This window comes from Sturnus vulgaris, chromosome 3, assembly GCF_052056855.1.
Source record: "Sturnus vulgaris isolate bStuVul1 chromosome 3, bStuVul1.hap1, whole genome shotgun sequence".
NCBI lineage: Eukaryota > Metazoa > Chordata > Aves > Passeriformes > Sturnidae > Sturnus > Sturnus vulgaris.
This window is the reverse complement of record NC_142245.1, coordinates 7,682,188-7,706,745: the sequence shown is the minus strand read 5'-3', so window position 1 is coordinate 7,706,745 and position 24,558 is coordinate 7,682,188. Positions and strand designations below refer to the sequence as shown.

At 39.1% G+C, this 24,558-nt stretch overlaps 1 protein-coding gene across 1 annotated transcript; it reads right to left on the bottom strand.

Moving 5' to 3' along the window:
- Positions 1-297: 297 nt before the first annotated feature.
- Positions 298-24,546, bottom strand: HNRNPLL (heterogeneous nuclear ribonucleoprotein L like). Its single transcript, XM_014891177.2, has 13 exons — positions 24,203-24,546; positions 15,969-16,087; positions 15,618-15,855; positions 12,238-12,323; positions 10,329-10,425; positions 10,167-10,239; positions 6,198-6,269; positions 4,475-4,692; positions 4,190-4,311; positions 3,357-3,558; positions 2,434-2,491; positions 2,219-2,317; positions 298-1,067 (listed from the first exon to the last, which is right to left on the bottom strand). Exons 1-13 carry the CDS (start codon positions 24,401-24,403, stop codon positions 1,012-1,014), a joined length of 1,641 nt encoding a protein of 546 aa, XP_014746663.1. The 5' UTR covers positions 24,404-24,546; the 3' UTR covers positions 298-1,011.
- Between the last annotated feature and the right edge of the window lie 12 nt (positions 24,547-24,558).

Sequence of the window (24,558 nt, the reverse complement as noted above, 5' to 3'; positions counted from 1 at the left end):
CAAGACTATTCACCTGATGAATTCTTTCAGGGTCATAATAGATGTTTAAGATAAATCAGATAAAAGAAAGCATTCAATTAACTATCCAGGTGTGAAAGGATACGGTGGGGGCTTTCTTTTTGTTTTAACAATTTTTACCACCTTGGTTTCTATTGTTGTCATCCATGTTGTCACCCCCCCCCCCAACTTTTACCATTTAGTATGTCATAACCACTGCTTTTAAAAAAGAGTCAGAAAGATATGCTAAACACCAAAGATTTCAGTTTAAATCATGGAAAATGAGGATGAACACATTGATACAGCCTTGCAATTTTAATTTTTAAAAGGCCCCTAACGGTGGGACTAGCTGTAGATAGCATGATGCTAATGCAAATAGAAAATAGGTTTAAAAAAAAATAAAACCCCTTTAAATAAGTATGAATTCATACCATACAAGTGTACATACTTAATAATTTTCTATGTTAGCTCAGTTTGAACTATATATCAAGTCTATACTACTAAAAGTTCAGTATCTGCAACATTAACCCGATCAAAGCATTTTATAAATACAAGCTTCTTTTCGGTATCGCAACATACTTCACTAATTAATATACTGAAAAACAAGTTCTACATTTAAATTTCTGCTGCAATAGTTCTATCTGCCAATTAAGACTACAAATGGAAAAATACTTGCTAATCTTTAACATTTTGAAAATGCAAATATATTTAATGTTTTTGAAAAGAAACAATCTTGTTTACCCTACTGGTGCTTCTTGAGACATTTGAAGATACTACACTAACAAAATACAAACTTCATAGTAAGCTTACAACACATACTTCTCAGAGGCAAAAAAAAAATCTGGTTTGTATTTATGAAGGAACATCCATTTATTATAAAACAAGATAAAAGATATTAGAATTAAGTTGAAACAAGGCAACATTATAACAACCACTTTAGAGCTTTGTGAACAAAGTGTAGTTTTTAACTTGCAAATCCAGGTGAACGTAGCTTTTAACATGCTGTCCTCTTCTCTATAAATGGGATGAAGTAGAGAAGCAAAGCTTCAAGGTGTAAGGATTGGAGCCATCTGTGAGGAGACAACACAGAACACACCATGGGCACAGCTCTCCTACTGATCCACCTTCCATAACCTGGCAAGTTCACCAGTTCCTTGTATTTCACACTCACACCTCCACTGGGGTTTGTCCTTTTCACATTGAAAGAGAAAGCTTTTCTGCTGTTACCACCTCTCCAAACTGAGATAAAACTGAAATTGTGAACAGTGTGTTCTCCATACTATCTTCAAAAATATTCTGCCCCTAAGGTCCATTATTAAGGTGGACCAAAGGTGTGGGGGAATAGAAAACATTTAAACTGTTAACACTTCACAGGGAGACAAACTCATAACAATTAGGAGGAGGTAGTTTAAAATAACATTAGTCACTGGCCTAGATTCAAAATTATGTCTGGGAAAACCTGGAAAAATTCCATTTAATCCAGTAAACTGTCTTAATTGCTCAGCACAGATCTGGCTTGTTGTATACTTGTTTAGCAAGTGAACTCACCCCAGTCTATTCTTGCTAGTTTGGAGCTAAATTCAGCTTGGCTTCACAATTTCTGGTGGTTTCAAAGGGAACGTGCTACAGAAGCAGTAAATTGAGAACAATGAGCTGAGTAACTTAAAGAGTCCTCTGTTCACTACATTGCAGAGCTCTCTGTATTTATTGTGAAAGAATCATAGAAGGGTTTGGTTGGAAGGGATCATCTCATTGGATCACCAGTTCCAACCTCCTGCTATGGGCAGGGATGCCACACATTACAGATCAGGTTGCTCAGGGCCCTATCCAGCCTGGCCTTGAGCACTTCCAGGGATGGGGCATCCACAGCTTCTCTGGGCAACCTGTGCCAGTGCCTCACTAGCCTCACAGTAATGAGCATCTTCCTAATATCTAAAACCTAAATCTCTCTTAGTTTAAAACCCTTACTCCTTGTCCTGCCACTATTTGCCCACATCAAAAGTCACTCTCTCTTTTTTATAGGCCCACTTTAAAGTACTGGAAGGCCACCATAAGGTCATCCTAGCTCTTCTCCAGGCTAAACAAACAACCCCAGCTCTCTCAGCCTTTCCTAACAAGAGAGGTGCTCCAGCCCTCTGATCATTTTCATGGCTGCCAGAACCCTAAAGTCCTTCTCCAAAGAAAAAAAATTCCAGCAATAAGATTAGGAAAATGTACTTACTTGGGACTCTTATCTGGTAGTGATTAAGTACAGTGAGAGCTTCCACTGCATCTGTCTTACATTCCCATTCCAACAGACCAGACAGTGTTTTGGCAGAAGCTGTCAAAATGAGAAATAAAAATGGGAAGGAGGGGATCAGTAACATTTCCTGACAGTGCATACTCAGATCAAAACTGGAAACAAGTAACTTCCCAAACTGGTGAAATTTTACTTACGTTTTGGGTCAAACACTTTGTATTTAATAAAGCTGAGAACTTCATGATCCTCACATAACTGTCACAAAAATAAAATTAAGAGGTAAAACTCTAACAAAAGTGCACATAAACAAATAAGCAAAAATTCCAAGTTCTTGGAAGAGACACATAAAAAGGAAGATTCTGACTTTTTAAGAGAGTTTGCAAGAATTTATGGCAAATAATTTTTAAAATATGTTTAGATCGGTAACTCCTTAGAATACTATCCTGTAGTATGTAAAACAAGGCTCCTGTATCTGTGATATCACTACTATCTCCAAAAAGGTTTTTAAATAATAAAAAGTTCTACTTTTGACATTCCTACTCCAATACAGTAGCTCTGAAGTTGTGCATACAGTGCCACTACTTGAGAACCAGAGTTCACTTTCAGACAGAGTTGGAAAAAGATATTTTATTGAACTGAAAAAGAACTCCCTGAACTGTCAGCAATCTTACCACTGCCTCCACTTAAAGAGGCCCAGTACTGCATGTTTTAAGCATCCAGATTTCATTTAGGATTCAACTGTGCCAAAGGTCCCAGGTGCATGCTTTTCTCCATTCCAAAACATCCCAGCAGTCATTACAGTGAGTCAGTAAATCCTTTGTGAGTTTTAGTCCTAACTTTCATGTATCTGGCTTTGTGTCTTTTCTCTCTCCTCCAAAAACCCCTCACATTATTTTCAAGATTTTGTTTCTCACATTAAAAAAATATAAATTAATAAAATTGAGACAATAACTCCAGAATTGTGAACGCAGCCAGAGGGGCTACAAATGTATTTTAAGGAACAGTTCTCTTCCAGCGGCTCTGCTATAACCCTCCCAGTTACTAAGTTTCAGAAGCAGCACCATGAAAAGTCAGGACAGAGCCCAGAGAGCACTGGATGTCAGTCACTCCAAGTGCTTACCTTTACAAATGTTTCCTCAGTCACACACAGGGGAACATTGTAATAATGCAGCACACAAGAGGGAGGTTGGATGATGTTCTTGGATGCTTGGCCAGCACTGGTGAAGCGATTGTTCTTACTCATGGCAAAATCTTTGTAACTACTCGTGCCATCCTCCAGTTCAAATATCTGGCTTGGAACTACTGAGTGCTGCTTGGAAACACTGGAATTTAAGGATAAAATTTCTTAAATAATTAAGGCTATCATGCCTTGCAGATTATTATCTAACTAGAAAAGTGCTGATGTTTCTTTATAATAATGTGAAATAAATACAGTAAGAACAAGATGGGTTGGATTTGACACCTTCCTTTAAAAAATGCAGAAAGAATGGATAAGACATATTAGGGAATACAGATAATTAGTGGCCAATCCATGTAATTACAATATGCTTTATGAAAGTAAATAAATAAAATTATAAATAGGAATAAATCTTAAAGCGGTTGGGGCTGAAAGGGACCTTAAAGGAGACCTCTTTCCAACCCTCCAGGCATGGGCAGGAACAGCTACTAGAGCAGGTCGCTCAAATCCCCATCCAACCTGGCCTTGAACGCTTCCAGAGATGAGGCATCCTCAGATTCTCTGGGCAATCTGTGCCAATGCCTCACCACCCTCACAGTAAAGAATTTCTTAATATCTAACCTAAATTTACCCTCCTTCATCTAAAAGCCAAAATAAACAGTCACAATTGGAAATCCTAACTCCAACAAAGATAACAGAGTAATGTGATATTGTCCCTTTGAAACCTCATTCCATCTGCCCACTAATGGGCTATCAATCTGATAAAACATATTTACCAGACATTGAGTCTCTTTCCAAATAACTTGACATTATTGAGATGTGTGACCGCTCTTTCTACAGCGTATTCATCACCCATTTCAACCAGTGCTGTGCCCGGAATAGTCTTCATAAATTTCACCTAAGACAGATAAGGTAAAAAAAAATTACATTGCAACGAAGAGCTCAACCAATAGTTTTATAAAACACTGGGATATATTTTTTAGACGATCTCAGAAAGGCTTTTTCCAAAGCATTTAAAAGAACTATAGTAGTTTCCAAGTTTCTAATAAATTATGCCTTACCTTCTCAATGTTTCCATACAGGCAGAACAGGTTGAATACCCTTGAACAGTTCATCTTGAGCTGGTGCAACCCACTAACCATGACAACTGACCCAGAAGGATTGCCACCATGCATGTAAGAGGAGGATGCCTGCGGCAATGGATAAGCAACAAGTTCTGGAGTGTCCCGAGATCCCATTCGGTACCGGCTTGGCAAGGGCAACAAAGGACCATGGGAGCCTAAGGAGATGAGAGACCATGTTTATACGTGGTTTTGAATAATTTTCACTACTTAATTATGCATCAAAACCCACATACATAATGCATATTTAAAGGAGGGGTAGAAGGCTAGAGCAATTGCTGAAAAAAGATATTCCAATAATTACAAAAATCATTATCTTCCCTGCAGCATGCAAAATATTTGAACATAAACATATCAGAAGAAATTATTAAAAGCAACATTCAGAAATATTCCGTACAGAGCTACATGAGACTGAGAAAAAATATTACAAAGTCAGGAAAACAAACCAAAAGGAGTGAGACAGAGATCAGAAGATGACACAGCTCTTTTTCCCAGAGACATGAGATTAAGTCAGAAGCCTGCCTTTCTACAAGAAGGTCATTTGGAAGAAACAGGAATACTTAAATCCCCACACTAAGGCAAAATGAAGTGGTCCTATTTTCCACTATAAAGTGACAAGTTTCACTGAAATAGACATTTTCTTTTCCTTTTAGTGATGAGACATTACTAATAAACAATAGCTTTGTTCACAGAAAATGCTAGTATTACAGACCAAGGGGAGAATTCCTGTTTTTCTGAGACAAAAGTAATGTGAAAATCACATAAGCTAAGTATCAAAGGAACCTTTTGTCTTTTTTTTTCCCCAGCAAAAAGCAGTAATGACAGGGAAACAGTGGTTTAGAGGAGATGGACACATTACTTAAGGTAGAAGGATGTATCAGAAGAATGAAAAAAGAACATCACTGAATGAAGGTGGAAATTCTGGAGATTTAAAGAACCTTTGGAAGGAGTAGGTAGGATGTTAACCTACACTGCAGAATATCATAAATACCTTTGCAAAGAAAGAGGCAAGACAAACCACGTTGCACCTGACAGCTGAGAGAATAAATAACTAGAAAAGTCACATGTGAGTGGGGACCTTTGTTTCTCGACCCTGAGGTCTCCGCTCAGCACATGAAAGTGACAGCAGGTCCTGCCTTACAGAGTACTGGTAACAATATAACTCGTTACTGGTAACTTTATAGCGCTGATTCCAAAACAGCATTCCTCTACAATCACATAGCTGCACCTTTTCTGAATCAGCTGAATAAGAAGTGCCAATGCCAACAATTCATAGCTTTGCATGCAAAAACATCAGAGTTCTCTGTTGTACCAAACCATTGATCACGCTATGTTGCCATTTTCTAGAAGAAAATTGTTTTTCCAATCCAGATATCATTTTCTGCCCATTGCCAAGGTGATGGCAACTGAAAGGAAACTTTTTTTCCAAGAAATAAGCCTGTAGAACTGAATACTTTGGGTGACAGGAAGAGATGAGGCAATGAGTGCACATGGATTTCACTGAATCAGCAGTGTTTTAGAAGCAGACTGACAGCACTGCAAGTGAACTGCTCATTCTGAAGGGAAACAAGCATTGGTTAAATTAGCCAAGCATTGATTAAATATTTAGAATTCCACAGAGCACATAAGAAATCATAACCAGCTGTCATCCCGTGTTACTTACCATAGCCATCATGTCTAAAGGATGATGGGTGCTCTCCCAAAATAGCTTGTCTCTGCCGGCCCTTCCCTCTGTCTAACGTTGGAAGGGAAAGAAACTAGTTTAGTATGCACAACCACGCACTTGATTTCTCCAGTTAAGACACAAAGCTTCTAGTTAAGAAGTGAAAAAGCAATTTTAGTGTTTGTTAATTTTATAAACAAGTTCTCATTCACTCTATGTCTAAAAACACAAGCTGTAGCCCTGAGACACCAAAATTAAAAGACTGCCATCTGTATAACAAATTGCACTTAAGTTGATTGGGGGCAGTGGCCAATGAGGAGATGCTGACATTTAAAGTTTATGGAGATACCCAATAGTTCTCCTAAACAGACACCACACATTAGTATAGAAAACACCATACAGCAGGATTTACCCTGTGTCTCATTAAACAAATTTGAAATGCAGTACTTTTGAAAGACAGTACCTGAATCATAATATTAGCTTCAACAGCAAGACATTTTCAAAGTGGGCTTCTTTCAAGAAGTTTCAGCATAAGCCAACAACAACCTGTATTACATGGTTTCATAATCAGTAAACAGAGAGTATTACATATGTGTACATATATATTTACAGAACACCTACTGATTTATGGGCGTGCTGAAAGGATTGTAGATTGTGGCATTATCAGAAGCACATAACAGTTCAACTGAGGAGAAGTATCACTGAGTAATGCACTTAAACAACAGTCAATCCTTTCAGCAAACCCAGTTCTCTAGGATATAAAGTTAAGCAAGGGGTCTACATTAATGGAGAGAAGCAATGCCTCACAACCAAAGCTGTTTTTTCCAATAAAGATCCATGCTGCAGGACAAAAAGATCTAAACTTTCAGATTTCTTTCTGGTAAGCAACAATTCTTTTCTTACAATTAAAAAAAAAAAAAAAAAGCAACATTAAAAAGATGGGACAAGGTATTTATCAGTTTACAGCAATTCTCCTGAAATATAAGTATGACTGCTGAAAATAGTAACTCCAGCCCAATGCAGTTGGAGCTTTTTCCCCAAAAAACAGGAACTATTTGATTATACAACAGTGGTAGATGAAAACACATGTTGCCCTTTCTGCTCAGGATTTTGAGGCCAGGTTCCAGGTCAGATATTTGCTTTGGCAGTAAAATCTGAAGAGAGAGCAGTCCTGAATACTTTCAAATATATAGAAGCAAGATTACTGTTGTCAAGTTTACTCTTCCCCTCCCTTTTCAGGGTAACAGCTCCAGTTCTTGGCTCTAGAAAGCAAATGGGTCAGTATTTTGAGCATTTAAACTGTATGCAGTAATCACATTTCAGAAAAATCAATTTTGTAATTCCAATCTGTGGAACTAAATGCTTTGAAACTGCCGATGGTAAAGTCAAGAATCACATTCTTCAAATAAAGAATTCTGTGAGAAAAGTTTGACAAATGTTTCCTCCTCGTGATGGTACAAGTCTCTCCTTGTTCCATGCTTGTTCCTTCCTTGAAAAAAGCCCCTGGATTGTGCCAGTACAAATACCTATGTAAACAAGCATTGAAACACGAGAATTGACCTGTGTTAAAAATAATTCTGAAAGGAAAGGTTAAATCTTGTTTAAGCTTGGGTTTCTTGATTTTTAGTTTTGTTTTTACATCAGGTCCTTGAGTCACTGAGCAAGCTGGTATTACCACCAAAAGAAATGCTCCAAACTACAGTTTGAAATTTCTGGCTAAAGGCAAGTAGAATACTAAGTCAGGTGGGTTTATTTCACTCAGTCTAATGCAATATGAGTTCATAGTAGCAGGCACTTGTTAGGAAGTTTACTTTCGTGGAGAAAGACTGGGCAATTTATTACCATAAAGAACTACAAAGGGTTCTTCAAAAAAAATCATTAGTAAAATGCATATCCTTCCTAACATTTGAAGGGCAAGTGTGAAATTCTGAAAGGATTTATTGGCATGTCTGTCCTTGGAATGAAATTCCTTTGGGATAAGATCTTTTCTGCAGTGAGAGCCCTACAGCTCAGGTCACACTATGTTCAAAACCCAACTAATGCTGTTGCAAGAGTAAGTTGAAGGACAAATACATAAACTCTTTCAAAGGAAAACACAACTCCTGGATTACTTTATGGGAAAAACTGCTCTAGATGCCTGTTTCCTCGAGTGCATTTCACTGTTCATTCAACAATTTATGGTCCCATTGTCCACATAAATGGATGTGGATCATAGTAAATGAAAAATTACATACAATATATAATGATTGATAAATATAAGTCTAATTTTCTTCCTTTTATGTGTAGTAGGGTGCTTATGTATAGAGAATAGAGATAGTAATAAAGAAAAACAAAAGTGCAGAGTTCTTGAAAAGAGCAAGCCACATCTATCCTAAGTTTTTCATTTTCCACTGTTTGCTCAAGTTTGGGGAAGTTTTAGTTCATACAGTCATACCTATCTGCAGACCAATTACATAATACATTTTGATGCACAGTGTTACAAGTCAGCCTCCAAACACTGCAATGATCAAAAGATACATAGGTCAAATTAATCCATTCAATTTTTCAAATTCAAACCTTTAGATTTTTTTTTCTTTGTTCTTGAATTTCTTCAGAATCCTTTTTCTTTGACTCAAGAATTTGAGAAAAAAATTGAATCCCAATATAAATAGTCATAATCTACAAGCTGCAACCAATACTGTAGCTCCCTTGTTAACTTTTTACAAGAACTTCATTTTGAGAAAGCAAGCCCTAAGTTTTTAGTTGTACAACAGTTTCACAAGCCCAGTGCCTCTGCAGAATTACTGTGAAAGTGCAAATCCCTTGAGACAGCCAAAGCTCTGGTTCTCTTGTAGCCTTTGATAAGTAGATACTCTATCTTGGTCACATTGTCTTCACTTTTCTAACTTTACATTGAACACATTATTGTACATAGGTTACTGAACACTGCACTCAAGAGTTACAGATTTTTGGTTATTTTTAAATAAACACTTTACAGGAGTTAGGCTAGACAGCATTTTGACTGTACATATATAATCATAGTTTCCACTGACATGAGTTAAGCTCTGAGAATTTTTACAGCTGAGTATTTAAGAGACAGTATGCCTGTACCAATTATGAATCTCCCTATCTTATTACTTAAGTATAGCTGAGGGGACTTATTGGTATTGCACTGCTCAGTTCCAACTATCTGCATATAAGGCTTGAATTTCCCTACTACTAAGCAATATTTACACTGTTAAGTCTGAATGCAACTCTCATATACATCAAGTAATAAAAAGATTACAATGTCAATTATATCAACAAGAGGTTCTTAATTTTGGAGGTTCTTGATTTTTCAGTGGTACTTTTAAGGGAAATAAGACCAGCATACATACAAACTTGAACAGAAAGGGTACAGTCTATCACGTTATTCATCCCACACAAATCTGAAGTACTGAAAATGTCCTCCTTTAAAAACTTGTGGTGGTGGTGCATGCAGTATATGCAGACAAGGTGAACTGCAAGTCTGAGGTTTTTCAGAGGGTTTTTTGTTTGTTTGGGTTTGTTTGTTTGGTTTTTTTTGCTGATGCCGATGTGGTGCATGATGAAGTGTATTGTCAGCCTGCTGAAGTCCTCTATCCTTCTTAATGCCTTGTCCAACATAGGGGAAAAGAGTCCTTTCGAAGGAGAAGCAGTGTGCAAGTTTGTAGTTTATAAGGAATAGTCTGTGCCAGGTTTCCTCTCCTCCAAAGAGAGAGAGCTGCTTGGAGAAATGCAAGTCCTTGAGAACTGCGAAGGTGCTTGGAAGTGTGGGCTCCTTGTTGCACTAAGTGGCTCAAGCACACGGCAGTAGGGGGCACTAGGGCTCAGGGTTAATTCCCTGCGGTGGCACAGCCTCCAGCAGCACTGGCCTGCTTTGGAAGGACTGCTGCCACACAGCCTGACCACGTGTGAAGGGCTGGCATGAGTACAGTCAAACACCTACAGTGAGAATGGATCAGAACCTACCTCGGCGGCCCAGATACGGCTTAGTGTAGTCCCAACTATCGTTGTCATTCCTAATGACATTAAGGCGAGTCGGCTGTCCAAATAAAATAAAAATGAAAGAGGTTAAGCCTTGACTATATGTAATTTTTTTAGTAAAATTAAAAGAGCAGGTCCAAGCATTACCCTTGCATATTCAATTTTTAGTGTGCAGCATCCTGCATAGATATCTGCTCCATTGAGTGCAGCCTTCGCCTTCTGGGCACAAAACACTGATTCAAACATACACTTAATGTTAAGGATCTTTTTCCCCAGGTGTCTCATTCATGTCCCTTTTACCTGATAGGTCTTTACTTTTGTAGCCTGCAGGTATTTCACTATTATCTACACTACAAGAACTCCACACAGACTTATCACAGTAGTTACTTTACAGAAAAAAGAACTAAGAGTACATCTTTTTTAGCTCATTAGTCAAAAAACCCTACATAACTAAGAGAGACTTTGAGTGAACAAATAATCATGTTACCGCAAAAAAATACAACAGGCAAATGCATGTGGCAGGCTCCAACACCTGTTATTTCATACTCTCCATACTCCAAGATTAGTTCTGTACTTAGCAGAAAAATGTGCCTGAGCCTTGGCACATCACAACCCATGATCTCACCCATATTCAATAATAAATGGTGTCAGAAAGCCTGAACTCTGCAGCAGAACAGATCTTTTGCACCATGTCTTGATATCATTTAGTGATACTTTAGAGTAAGTCAAAAACAACAGAATTTGCCTTGGTTTTACCACATTCCTGCCAGCCCAGCTTCTTCCAAAGTGATACAGGTTCACTGTAGAACCCAAAAATTAGGAAAGTTAAGCTTCCTAGACCTACAAGAAACTGACAGTGGCCAGAACTGCAGAAGTAATGGGTACTTCAAGTTTAAATTTGAGTAAATTTTTGAACCTTTCAGATAAGGCTTCTCTTGAAGCTCACTTTCCTTGCCACCCCAAACTGTTTGCCTTGCTGCTGCATTACTTCACTCACATTTATGAGTTTTCTTTCAATTGCTGGCTGGTTTCATTTTCAATAAAAGGCATGTTACAGAATTTAAGTCAAAAGACATAAGGATGGTAGTTTCTGAGTGTGTGCAGGACCCTCCCCTCAACTTCCCTAATCTCTCACAAGATGAAGAATAACCTCCAACTGTGCAAGTCATCTGATCCTGACAATTCCATTTATGACAAACTTAATACATACAGTAAGTCAAATTATTGTCTATTAGGACATACAGTTTAAGTTTTCTACATAGATAATTAGCAATTAGTTTGATTTAATAGAAGTTAGGTTGTTCCCTTTGCCTAGAAAATCATCAATGCAGCCATCACATTGGCAGCACCTGAAATAATAAAATAATGCCAAATAATTTGGCAAATTTTGTCCAGATAACAGTTAAAAAACGGATGTTAATATAGCTTTAGGAAGAGGGCTGTCAGAGTTTCATAAATTAAGACCTAATCATATCAGACTTTGGACTTCACAAACCACAGCAACATACAACAATTCTGAATACTCAACCCAAGAACGACTTAAGGCTGCAAATAGAATAAACAGTGGAATAATAGAGCAGGGAATTTCTTCAACACATGATGCCCAAGGATGCCTAAGCTGGCCTCTGCTTTAAAAAGCCAAAATAGCAAGCAGTACATACTGGGACTATTTTAAAAGAGTCTGAAGAAGACAAACTGCACCTCTGCAATCCCTTACCCATTTCTTGAGTATCAACACAGGCAAAAGCCAGGAAACTTTTGTGTATGAGGGGTTGTCAAATCTATGATATAATTCATGTCTGCAGTTATTAGGCCTGAGAGACTATAAATGCAGTTATCAACCACTGTTGACAATGCCATTGTCCTACAAAGAATGAAATGTGTAAGTAATATTTAGTCTTACCAACATACAAAAATTAGAAGTTACCATATCTTTGAAATTAAGAAATAATTTGGTCTCAAAATCACATGATATTTTTCTGACATTTGCATGTTAAACCCATTTGGAGTCAAGAACCTACAGAAAAAAAAAAAAAATCACACTTAAAAAGGATATTCAACCATGGCTTGTATTCCATTCCTCTTGAATATAACAATGCGCTGAACTTTTCCAACAGGGTTGCACACAGTGTACAAAACATCCTAAGGAAGAAGAAAAAAAAATTTAATCAGATGTGAAATTCCAATCACTTTTGGTCCACAGAACATATTCTCGCAGTGGCATTTGAATGCCAAAGAGCAAAGACAAGGCTTGTTAACTTTCCATTTCTTATCTTCCCCTCTACAATTAATACATTCATGATTGGCATTTTTATGGATCAATATACTAGAGGCAATAAAATCCGAAAAACAGGAAAATACTTCTATGAGAAATACTCATGCAAATACTGGTTTAAAAAGTATCTTCAACTATGTAACTGCAGTAACTGCATCCATGTCTCAAGCTCTGCTACCTTTGAAGCACTGCCCTGCAGCAGCTCTACCACAGCAAAGTGACACTTGTAGTTGTAACACATTCCACAAGATCCCAGCAGCTGAGTTCATGTTATTTTTCAGAGAGTAACTGGGAATAGTTCAAAATGTAAACTTAGATAGCTCATAAAAATGAGAATTTCAACAGTTTTCATTCACCTGAAGCAAGTGGGTGCTACGCTCCTTCCTTCCTTTTTATCTAAACCAAATACCTCCAAAATGATCATTCCAAGATCTTGGGGTACATCCTCAGGTTTATTTGGGGGTCAAAAAGGAGAAGTGGCAAAGGAAGTAGGAATAATATTTATTATGTTCTGCAGAGTAGAGGAGAAATTAGGACACAAAGGAGTACAGGGCATGTGAATTTCTTAAAACTAAAACAAACAGAGCCCACACAGCCTGAACCCATAAAATATGAGACCTGTGAGATCATTTACAGCACGCTTGGCAGCACAAAAGGCTGCCCTCCATCTCTCTTGTTTGGGAGAAAAGATTCCTAGAAACTTTCCAGTCCAGGTGACATTAATTTTCATATGACTTTCCTTCACAATGAGTCCCTCAAAAAATTTCTTCACAGCCACTTAATTAAAATAAAAAAAAATTGTTTTTCAAAATGTAAGCTCTACTCAAAACTCCATCAGTGTCATTAGCCAGCAGTCACACACAGAGTTGGTTTTTTAAATTACATTTCATAATTCAGCTACTTTATATTACCAAATCAGTCAAGTGGTTGACAAGACACAGTAATGAAGGCTATTTATTAAAAAATTAAGCACTAGTATTATATACATACTAGAAAATCGTAATTCAATTGCCAAGGTACACCACACCTTCCTCATACATGTACAGAAGATTTAGAAGTGAGAACTAAGAGGAACAGCAGAGGCATGGGTGAACAGACAGCAATGACTGTAGCAGCACAAGTCACTTTGGGAAAGTCTCTTTCAACAGACAAATCCCTGACAAAGTTCTGGCCACAGGTTAGAAAATGAGAAAACTGAACCTGCAAATGACATCCTGGGCAAAACTTTTCAAAACACCAACACGCCTTATCACATAGGGATGAAAAGCAACTAGGGATTAAATATAGTTAATATGCCTTTCTTGCCCTTTGCTGTTACATCCCTCAAAAAAAAAAAAAAGTTTTGTGTGAGAGAGAAGCTCGTCACAATTACAATGGAGGGGGGGAAATAGGCTGCAGCAAAAATACAGAACAATTTTGCTTCAGCCACAGGATGCCTTTAAACAGACCAAAATCTCTCCAAAAACACTATCCTGTTTGTAAAGTAAAGCTCGTAAAAACTATAAAACAGTTTACTGCAGTTATTCAGACTTGCCACTTAAAACAGGTTGCAATTTTTCATCTATTTTTTCTAACTATAGTTCAAATTTAAGAAGTGTGTTGAAGAGGAACAAGCAGTATTGGGCTTTGTGTCTTTTTTTTCTTTTTTGAGGGGGAGGGATGTTTGGTTGATTTTTGTTTTCTTTTGTTGGGGGTGAGTTTTTTTAATAATGCAGGCTTTGCCTGAGGTATTCTTAAATTAACTAGCTTTTAACTCACTGGACAAGTGCAAAACAAAATTTGTATTTTTCTCACCACATTTTTAGCTGTTATGGGCACAGCTGCTCTCCCCAGTTGCTTTAACTACACTACCTTCAATGAGCTCGCTGCTTTCTAGTAATTCTGGAAATCTGCCTGCTTCTAGCACTCATTTGCTAAAGAGACAGCTGGAGGCAGTGGGAAGGAAGAGGTTGGGGGGAGTTGTTTGTTTTTAAAAGGGAGCCACTGTGTCAGAGGCTTCATCCCCAGAATTCCCATGGAACTCGCCTAGCCCAGAACCAGGCTTCTGCTCCCAATTTCTTCAAGCATCCACCTTCAACTCAGCAGCTCATGCAAGGCAAATTTAAAATGCATGAATGAAACAGAGTTTCCAAAATTTGTATTACAGTCATGTGCAAAGAACACTTTAACTCAGTCAGCAGATTTGTTCACACAGCTCAGAGCAGGTTTGTTTTTAAACACTAAAAAGCAACTCATACCATGGCATGCTTTTCTATTAAAAAAATTGACAGGAGAAAGAAAATTCATCACTCACTGATGAATCAACAGACAAAAAGCTATTGATACTCACAGGACAGAAAAGTAGAAAGAATGATGTGGGACTGACTACTTGAGGTAATTTCAGGAACACTAAGTTGCAGTCAATTTGCCCTCATAATTACAGCACATTACATAAAACTTCATGTTTGCGTGAAATTACTTGGTTCAATACACCCCAAACACTTTGATTGATCCATACCATCCTACATACCAAAGAAAAAGTGTTTCATACTTGTATCATAGTACACAATTTTAAATATTTTCCTGAAATATTTCGGTGCAATTTAACACCTACTATAAAATCTCCTATGAAAAATATAAGCATTTAATGCATGCTAAAACATAAATTCTTAAATAACAACAACAAAAAAACCCCTGTATCTTAAAAGACCGTGTACAAAAGCCATTAACAAATGGCAATAAATTAAGATGCAAGTGTATAAATGGCACAACTTGAAATACTAAAAAGGAAAATATGTTGGCTCAAATAAAAATGAGGAAGATTCCATCAAATTGGAGTTGATCATCAGAAGGTAAAGGTTTCACCTTTCCACAACAGAAATACTTAAGAAGGACTGCAATAAAATAAGCCTTCCCTACTGGAAAAGTTACATGCTCTTCAAACATACACCACTCAGAGCCTAAAGCCTCAGTAACAATCTTGATGTTGTGACAACACATCTGGAAATATTCCAGAAGCATGCAGCAACTTAAATATTTCAAAATCCTCCCTTCCAAAGTCTTCAAATGTATTGCAAAACACCTGTACAAGACTGAATCATCTTGAAAAACCTTTATTTAAGAACACGCATGTTAGCTATGTGAAGATAGAAAAAAATAAATAAAACAAGAACAAAACATACCACTGTAATTGGGTAGAGAGGATTCTGAATTGACAACAGGAGGACTTTATTCCCACCGGATGGGTCATCAGTGTTCCCTGGCCGAGTGATCCTCTTGCTTGTGGAGTAATTGAAGAAGGCTTGCTGCCCAGCAATGTACACAGGTTCATCTGCTGCAAATGTCACACATTTCTTTGCACTCTCCATGTTTTCAAACTCCACCAGAGCCTGGCGCTTGAATGGCATCATCATGACATAGCTGGTGAGGAAAACATTACACTAAGGTTTCCTGCTCACTCAAAACAACTCCCAGGTCCCATGATAGTCATTTATGAAATGTTTTTTTCAAAACCATTCCTAACTAAGACATACCATATGGTTCCAAACTTCTCAAGAGCTTCCACGAGATCTGCTTCCACCACAGATTCACACAGCCCTCGGACATGGACAACAGGAGAAACAGAGACTTTGTGATGACTTCCCCCAGCATCCTAGCAACAAAATGACGTTTTAAAATGCAACACGGAGCAAGGAATACTCCTATCATTAACTAAAATTAAATACTTAGTAGACACTACACTAGATCCAGAAGCAGCCATCCAAATGCACAATCTAAGCATGTGTTAAATAATTTAACTTTTCTTTTCAAATGGATTGCCAATTTCAGTTGCTGAAGTCTACTTAAAATAAAAAGCTTTTCAGATTTAATTAATCTGTTTGCACACACAGGATTTTTCTTGTATTTGAAAAAAAAAGCAGCCAGTTAACACTGATTGAATTGCAAGTCGTCTTACACACACCCTATTCATTACGAGCAGAAAAAAAAAAAAATTAGGACTGTCTAATAGCAAAAATATTTCTGACACTCTGCTTGCTGATGCCAGTATTTTTTTTTGAGACAGGCTGAGAGAATAAAAAAGCAAGAACAAATGAGGACTTATCCATAAACTCAACGCAAATTGAGTATTTTTCCAATGTTCCACAGTGCAAGAAAATGCCAGCTCTGGATTATGGCTGATATAAACCCAATCTCCCTTCTAATTCTGAACACACACGTTTTTAAAACTCACAATTTCTATACATATGAGGCTCTTTTCACCCCAAGGCTCACTACTAATAATGGATCCAGACATCATACATTAGCACACAGAATTCCCACCATAAATATTTTTCAGAGCTACTTTCAGACAGGCTCAGTTCTGTGCAGCTGAAGAATTTGGGTTGGAATCAGCTCATCTTTCCATGAAAACCCTGAAGGAAGGCTGAAATTTACCTTAAATATTCTAGGACACAGGGGGTTTAAAAAAAAAAAAAGTAACCCAATAATAGGATATGGTAAAAAAAAAGATTAGAGATAATAAAGGGCACACTAAAATATACTGCAAATATCAAGCACCCAAATTTCATATTTGTAACAGCAGTGTGAAGTTGATGTATTCAAATTTAGGGACTACATCAATGTGGTCCATCTAACAGATCAAGTATTGTTGATTTTTCACTTTTTCTTAAACAGCAGCACATCTTCTGGAACTTGTGAGAGATTCTCATTTGTAGCACAAAGGAGCATTGAGCTCCAATAATTAAGTTGCCACAATGATTGCTACTACTGTTAGACATTCCTCTCTTCTCTGTCCATTTGAACTACAGATGCCAGGAAAAAAAACACATTCCAGATAACTACAAATTGAGTCTTGCCTGTTTAACTCCTGTGTGCCATGTACAGTTGTCACTAAATAATAACAGATTTTTTTTCTTTAAATCGAGGATTTCACCATTCTGTTTGAATCAAAAGCCAGCACTTCAGGGTTCCTCAGATGTCAGAATACTCTGCTTTGTAGTATTTTAAGCTTACCTTACATTTTATTTGTTTGCAGTAGGAAGGCATTTTAAGTGGCAACACATTTCTTTGAATAAGAACTATCGCAATGCTGGGAAAACACCACTGGTGATATTTGCATAAGTTACCTTGTATCCTGAATCAATAAGTCCCAGGGTACGGCAGGAGCAATGATCAAAGTAGTCATGAAAGGTTAATACTTTGAACTGCGAATGCTTAGGCAATTGCAGAAGGAACAGAACGACAGAGAGATTTTCTTTTCAGCTTATGTGTTCTTAACCCACATACACATTTTTCAAAGCTGAATAAAGCACCTGAGGAATTCTTCAAGAGAAAACTAACAATAACTACCACTTTTTCCTGCAAACCCTATTATCTTAGGATGTTGAGATAAAGGGCACCTTTACTTTATTTACAATCTACAGAACAGTCAAGAACGATTACATCAATTATTCATTGCCCTGCATACTTGCTACTATACTGAGATCCCATTTAGTGCCCGGGGATGCATTTCTTTCAGGTTTCTTTAATACACGCGAGAAATCCCAACTAATAATATTTGTCTAATCACATGGTGAATACAAGCAATGAGTTGCTCATTGAAGCAGACTCACCACAAGGAATAGTTTCTAGCAACTTAGTACTTGCTACTCACTACCTTTTTGAACTAATATCTCCATAAATCACATCAAGCTTTTCAGATAATGAACACTCAGAAGAGTATTTTGCTCTCCCTCGCCTTCCCAACTCAAACTTCTGGTTTAGTTTCAGTTCATGGTTCTTTATTATGCACATCCCTTTATATTTTTATCTACTAGCAGGTATTAGAAGATACAAGTCTTTCTAATAGTGCAAATTCTCTCAAAAATCAAGACTTTTACACTTGCATCTTCAAATCCATTATCCATGAGTTACATGAACGTGCACAGGTGTCTGCACTTCTGCAAAACATAAAAAATACAAATTTTGCTTTCTGTTTGCATTAAAATAACGTTTGACTTTCTAATCCCAATTTCTGAACTTAAGGACTTAACTGCAGAGAATTTCAAAACCACTTTTATACACATAAAACCAAATCAGAGGGTTTCTGCTTTACTCCAAATAGTTTCTAGCCAGCAGCAGTGAACAGCCGCACAAGAACCAAACACGAATCAGACCTGAGCCAGGAAGCCTCAAACTAACATTCACAAAGCATACGGGTTGGTGAAAGATGTGCCACAGGTATATATTTAGGTGCAAGAAAAGTCTTCACAAAGGGCAGACACACAAACTATTGTCAAAGAAGTCTTGCAGCTGGCAAAGCTGCAGTATCAAGCAAATCTATAATGACCCTGGATATCCTCTAGGAGGAGGAATAGGTTCTCTAGAAGGAGAAATAAAACCACCCGACCACATGAAAAATCAAACGTGTCTGCAGAGTGTAAAGTGTACATCTAAGGTCAGAATATTCACAGCTCATCCAGATGCTGCTGGAATTTCTCTGCAGGGACGAACAATGCAGGATTTTGACCAAGACCTCACTGTATCTTGAAAGCTACATGTGCTACAGTTGGCACACAGACAAAGGTTACATCAAAGCATCTGGTCACACACTAACAACCACTAGTATTTTCCTGCCTACAAAGCAGTCTTTCAGTAACTCAGCTCCCACGAGAGCACAAAGCCCCATGCAGAACTCCAACACCACACTTGCACTCCACTAAAGCCATGAGAACAGAGTAGCTAATGTTATAGCTGTACCGTTTATATATATATGTGTGTATATATATGTGTGCGCATGTGTGTGTGTATATATCCCTTAATGGGGTTTGAAAGCTCAAGAATGATTTCTTGAAGAATCATTAGACTGGACAGAAAATGCAGTTAATTTTAAATAGATAATGGAACAGACTTCCTGCTCAAGACCAGTAACAAGGACAGAAAAGGTTTCCCTCGAGAAAGAAACCAGGAGCATAAAAATGCTTGCCCTGAAATAAAGGTGAGGCACAAAGGGAAGCACTGACACATTCAGGCAGATGAAGTACAAACAAGTGACTTCACATACCTAAGACTGCAACAGAAGCAGCTTCAAAGAACAGTGGTGGCATTTTAACATCCATTTTTTGGTGACCTACATACCTCTAGATAACATTTGAAACATACCAATGGTTTCTTGCCAACTAATTACAGTTTGCCATTCCAAAAAGGAAGAAAGTCATCATGAGCTGTAGGACGATGCCTCTCTTGCTCATCAAATCCAGATTAGAATTTTCTCACCAACTGTTCGCACAAAAATGTGTCCTTTACCCTTTCTCCAGTCAGACACTTTCCAGTCAGTATACTCCTACTAGTCCTATTAATTTGTACTACCTTTTTTTGAGCATCTGCTTCTTTGTCTTTGCACTATTTACCTCCTCCATCTCTCTTTTTTCCCTCGCTGCAAAAAGATGGCACTTCTTAATATTCCCTCTGACAAGTACCTAAATATAATCTCATTTAGTTTCTCATCGTTCAGATTATCTTATTCACTCTCAATTTTCCCCTCACTCTGCATCCCTCTTAACTGGTCTGCAATTTGTTTTACAGATACAACAGAATTGGGGGGGGGGGGGGGGAAGTGTCTCAGAAGAACCAAATAAAGACAAAGTTAAGGTTCCACCACATTGGAAGAATGTATCAGTTTTGTTTATCTTGGATTTGTGCTTTTTTAATTGTTGCTGGTTGGTTGGTTAGGGGCTTGGAGGCAGGGCTACACAGAAGAAGGGGGTTAAGATTAATCACACCTCATACTCTGGAAGGTTACCTGGCAATTTAGTTTTGTTTCAGATGAGGAGTTTAGGTGTCATTTCTCTTTGTTTAATGTATCTCTACCACTGTGTCCTTTCAATGATTTCAATTGCAACAGAAAGAATATCTGCACTCTGACCACTTTGGCTAACTCTGAATTGGACCTGAAATGGTCAGGTATTTAGATCATATGATTGCCCCAAGTCTCTTCCAAATGAAATAGTCTATTCTATTTTCCTTTCTGCTCCTGACAATCAGAATATCCTTTAAAAATATGTATATAAATAAATAATGTTTTAAAAACAACCAATCAAACACCATTCCAAAACAAAAGCCTACACAACACAACATCATCAGGAGATTCGGCCTGAAGGTAATGTTTGTGGGGGGCGGATTTGAAGAAGGACAAAGGAGGGAAGATGATTTACATTTACTCAAAACCAGCTTCTAGGATGGACTTAATTTAAGAAATGGACAAGTCACTGCAAAATAGATCAAGATCTGAACTCACTGCTTATGTCAAACACAAAGCAACTGAGTTGCAAGAAGAGCTGCTTTCCATTTAGAACCCAGGAAGTTTCAACGGAGTGGCTGAGAAGCTGCAAGATCACATCCCCGTTTTACCTTGCAGCAGCTGATAGCTCTGTTTGTATATTTAGACACCACATCACACTTCCCCAACCGTAAGTACAGGGCTAATAGATCTTCTTCCTGACTTCACAAGAATGCTTAGCAATAGATATGTCAGAGACAGTGAGGGAAGTGGATGCTACAGGTTGTATAAATATGACATTAATCCATAAAACTGACTTTTAAGGGAGGGAGAGGGGATAGAGCTGAAAGGCCCTCAAAATTCCCTTAAACACAGATCTCAGCCCACATTAGCCCAGTGTCCTGACCCTCTGCTACACTGCAATTCTGATTCCTCTGACAGGGCTTCACCACCACTCAACACTGCTTCTGTAAAGGTCATTCTTCCAAATCACATTCTCTCCCACTGAATACTTCTGCAGGAGTACATCCTGCTCCTTGCCTGGTCAACATCCTGGTCTGTTCCTAGCTCTTCAGACTCGTCAGCCTGGAGATGAGCCATGAAGGAGAGGGTACACATCTGCCTTACGAGAAGTATCCACACAAGTGGAAACAGAGGAAAACGAAGAGCAAAATAAATGTTGGATTCCCTCTCACATAGCAATATGTTCTCACATAGAGATTTCTAGGCACCCTTTTCAAAAATTCAAACCAAAACAAACCCCGCAACAACAAAAAATACCAACCAAAATAAAACAACAAAAAATAGAGGCATGAAGGGGTTCTTCAGCCAAATGTAACAATCCCAGAACAGGAAACTGCCAGAATAATAAATACAGCCCAAGAGGGTGACCTCACCAACCTGCCAGAAGAGTCAAAGTACAAAAGAGCTTTTATACAAGGTTATATAATCCATAAGAGTGTCCAGTGCTAACATTCCAGGGCATATGTGAGGAAATTTTTTTTAACTAAATCAAACTAAAAAAAACCAAAACCAAACAAACACAAAAAACCCCCACCACCCAAAAAATCCCACCAAAACCCAACAAATCATAAGGCTGCCAGACTCCTATCACTCTTTATCCTAATCATCATTTCCCATTTCTCCGCCTATTCCCCACTCGCTATAGCTCCTCCTACTTATTTTTCTGCTCTCTTCTGAACAATCCAGGACAGTTGCACTTCTTCCCTCCTCTCAGCCTACCTTCATCTTGTATGTCTGAACCATATACAACTTTTATAAGCCAAGAACATTTCCCTGCAGAGGAACGAGTAAGATACGCCACAGAATAAGTAAGTTTCCTGCACATTTTTGTATCTGCTAGAGAAAAAAAACAAACATGAAAATTCACATTCATTAACTCTACTTAATAAAAGTTGGCATTTTGCTATTAAAAGCCTCATATAAAATTACTAACAAAAGCACTCGGTCATTCATTTTCATATCTCTATTTGATGTTACAGCTTATACTTAAGAAACCAGTTTGGTCTCCAGCAGCAAGACAACTTCTGCCTGTCCAACAGTGAATGTGTGAATGCAGTTTTGCCAATAAATTGTCAGTGACATTGCTACTGATACAGCCAGCTGCCGAAAACCCCTCGTGTTCTCGATGTTGCTACACATTTGTTTCAGTTTCTTTACCCACAAGCCTCAACACACGCCATACTTGAGATCCAAAAGGTGAAGTTACATACTACATGCTCTCATTACCATGAAGGGTAAACTTGAACAAACGAAGATATTGAGACATCATGAAGACACTCTTTGAGCCAGAACCCAGAAAGAAGCAAAAAGAGACATGTAAGAGTTCATTTAATAAAAGTACTGCGGAAAAGAGGAAAGGCAAAAGCAGAATCCCCTTTCTATTTGAAACACTCACTGCATGATGTTCAGCCCTCCTACATGGCAAACTTTCCAGATAACTTAAGCAAGTATAAGGATTCCTTTCAGCACTGGCCTTCAGGACAGAGGATATTACTAAGTCTTGACTGTAACAGAGACAGTGCTCTGTTACAATAAACTTGAGAGTTAAAACTATTTTCTCCGGAAATTGTTATTTTGTTACAGTTTATCCGGAAACTTTTGTAATTTTGGGCTGGGAAAAGTTAATTTTCTGCATAGGAGCATGGGCTATATTTTGGATACATGCTCGAAACAGTGTTGATAATACAGAAGTTTTCCTTCCTGCTAAGCAAGAATCAAGGCTTTATCTGCTTTTCCTGCGGCTCCACATGTGAGCACAGCCGAGACAGTGACCCCAATTGACCTGAGGAATATCCCAGACCCTACGAAATCCCGCTCAGCATACAAAATGGAGGAAGAAGAAGAGGGAGCAAGATTTTCCTCACTTGTACCCTTTTGATTCCCTTCCCCATCAGCCCGGGTAGGAGTCAGCTGTGCAGTGCCTGGTTGTAGGAGAGGGTTAAACCACGACAATAAATCTAGAAGGCACCTTCTCTTTCAATATATTTAACTGATGCAGAAATGGTAACAGCAAATGCTCCCTCGTTAACTCATCCCAGTGATAAGCAAGTTCGTTTTAACAAATCACGAAACGCATATTCCAAATTTCAAGCTTTGACATTCAATGTTTTCTTGATTTGGCTTATTCAAGTAAGAAATGGAAAGAGCTATCAAGGAGAAAAATGGTTTTAATCAGATAGACAATTAGTTAGATAAGGAATCAAACAGTAGACAGAAAAGTCTCGTTAGCCCAAGTTTATGGGTCAAGGACTACCTTGATACTTAGATGCAAATTCACGAGGAAAAGGTACGCAGCAAAAAAAAAAAAAAAAAAATAAAAAAACAACAAACAAACAAAAACAAACAAACAAAAAAACCCAAAACCAAAAAAAACATCGTGCTCGTAGCAGTGGGAGGGAGGGAGGAAGCAGAACTAGAACTTATTTTTAAAAGGAGGGGATGGTTTAAGACCAGCCTTATGGCGGAACGGTGCCAGACACAAAGGTAGAACGGAGGATGAAAGAAACCCTCGTCCGCGGTTTCAGCCCCCGCCGCCACCCCCCCACTCGGTGTTTCTATAGTTACACTCAGCAACAGGGCCGGCACAAAACTTGCAATGGCGATACCCCAAAAGGCACCCAGCTGCCCGTGAGCTCCCAAACCCATATCCCTCACACCCATGCATCCCTCGGACTGCAGGCTCAGCGTATGCCCGAGGGCGGTCAGGAACACGCGCAGGCCTGCGGCGGGAAGCGCGGAGCGGAGCAAGGACTGGCCTGGAGTCCCCGCCATTCCCACCCCGCCGGAAGCGCCTCCATGCCTGGGAAGCGGGCGGAGAGCCCCAACCCTGGGAAGACCTCGCGGCCGTGAGAAGCCCCCCTCCCCGGGGAGCAGCTGCGGGGGTGGCCGCGGCCTCGCCCGCGGTGGGGGCGGGACGGACCGGGCCCCCTCCCCCCGCCGGCAGCCTGAGGGTAGACGCCCCTTGCCCGCCGGCCCCGCGTCCCTTACCCCACTCGAGAAGCCGCTGCCTCGCGACGCGGGGGGCTTGTCCCGCCGGCCCTCACTCTCCTCCGCGCCGCTGTACTCGATCTCGCCTTCCTCGGCAGCGGCGCTAGGCTTCAGCCGCTTGGCCTGGCTCTCATAGGCGCCGTCTTCCTCCTCTTCCTCCTCTTCCTCCTCGTACCGCTCTCCGGACGACGGCGACGACATGTCCGCGTGAGGGAAGGGGCAGCCGGCAGAAGACACGACGTGGGAGCGGGGACGGAGCCGGCGGCGACACCGAGCCCGAGCGATGCTCTGGGCCCCGGCCCCCACACACGGCCCGCCCCGCGCCAGGACACAGCCCCACCTCCCCACCCGTTACC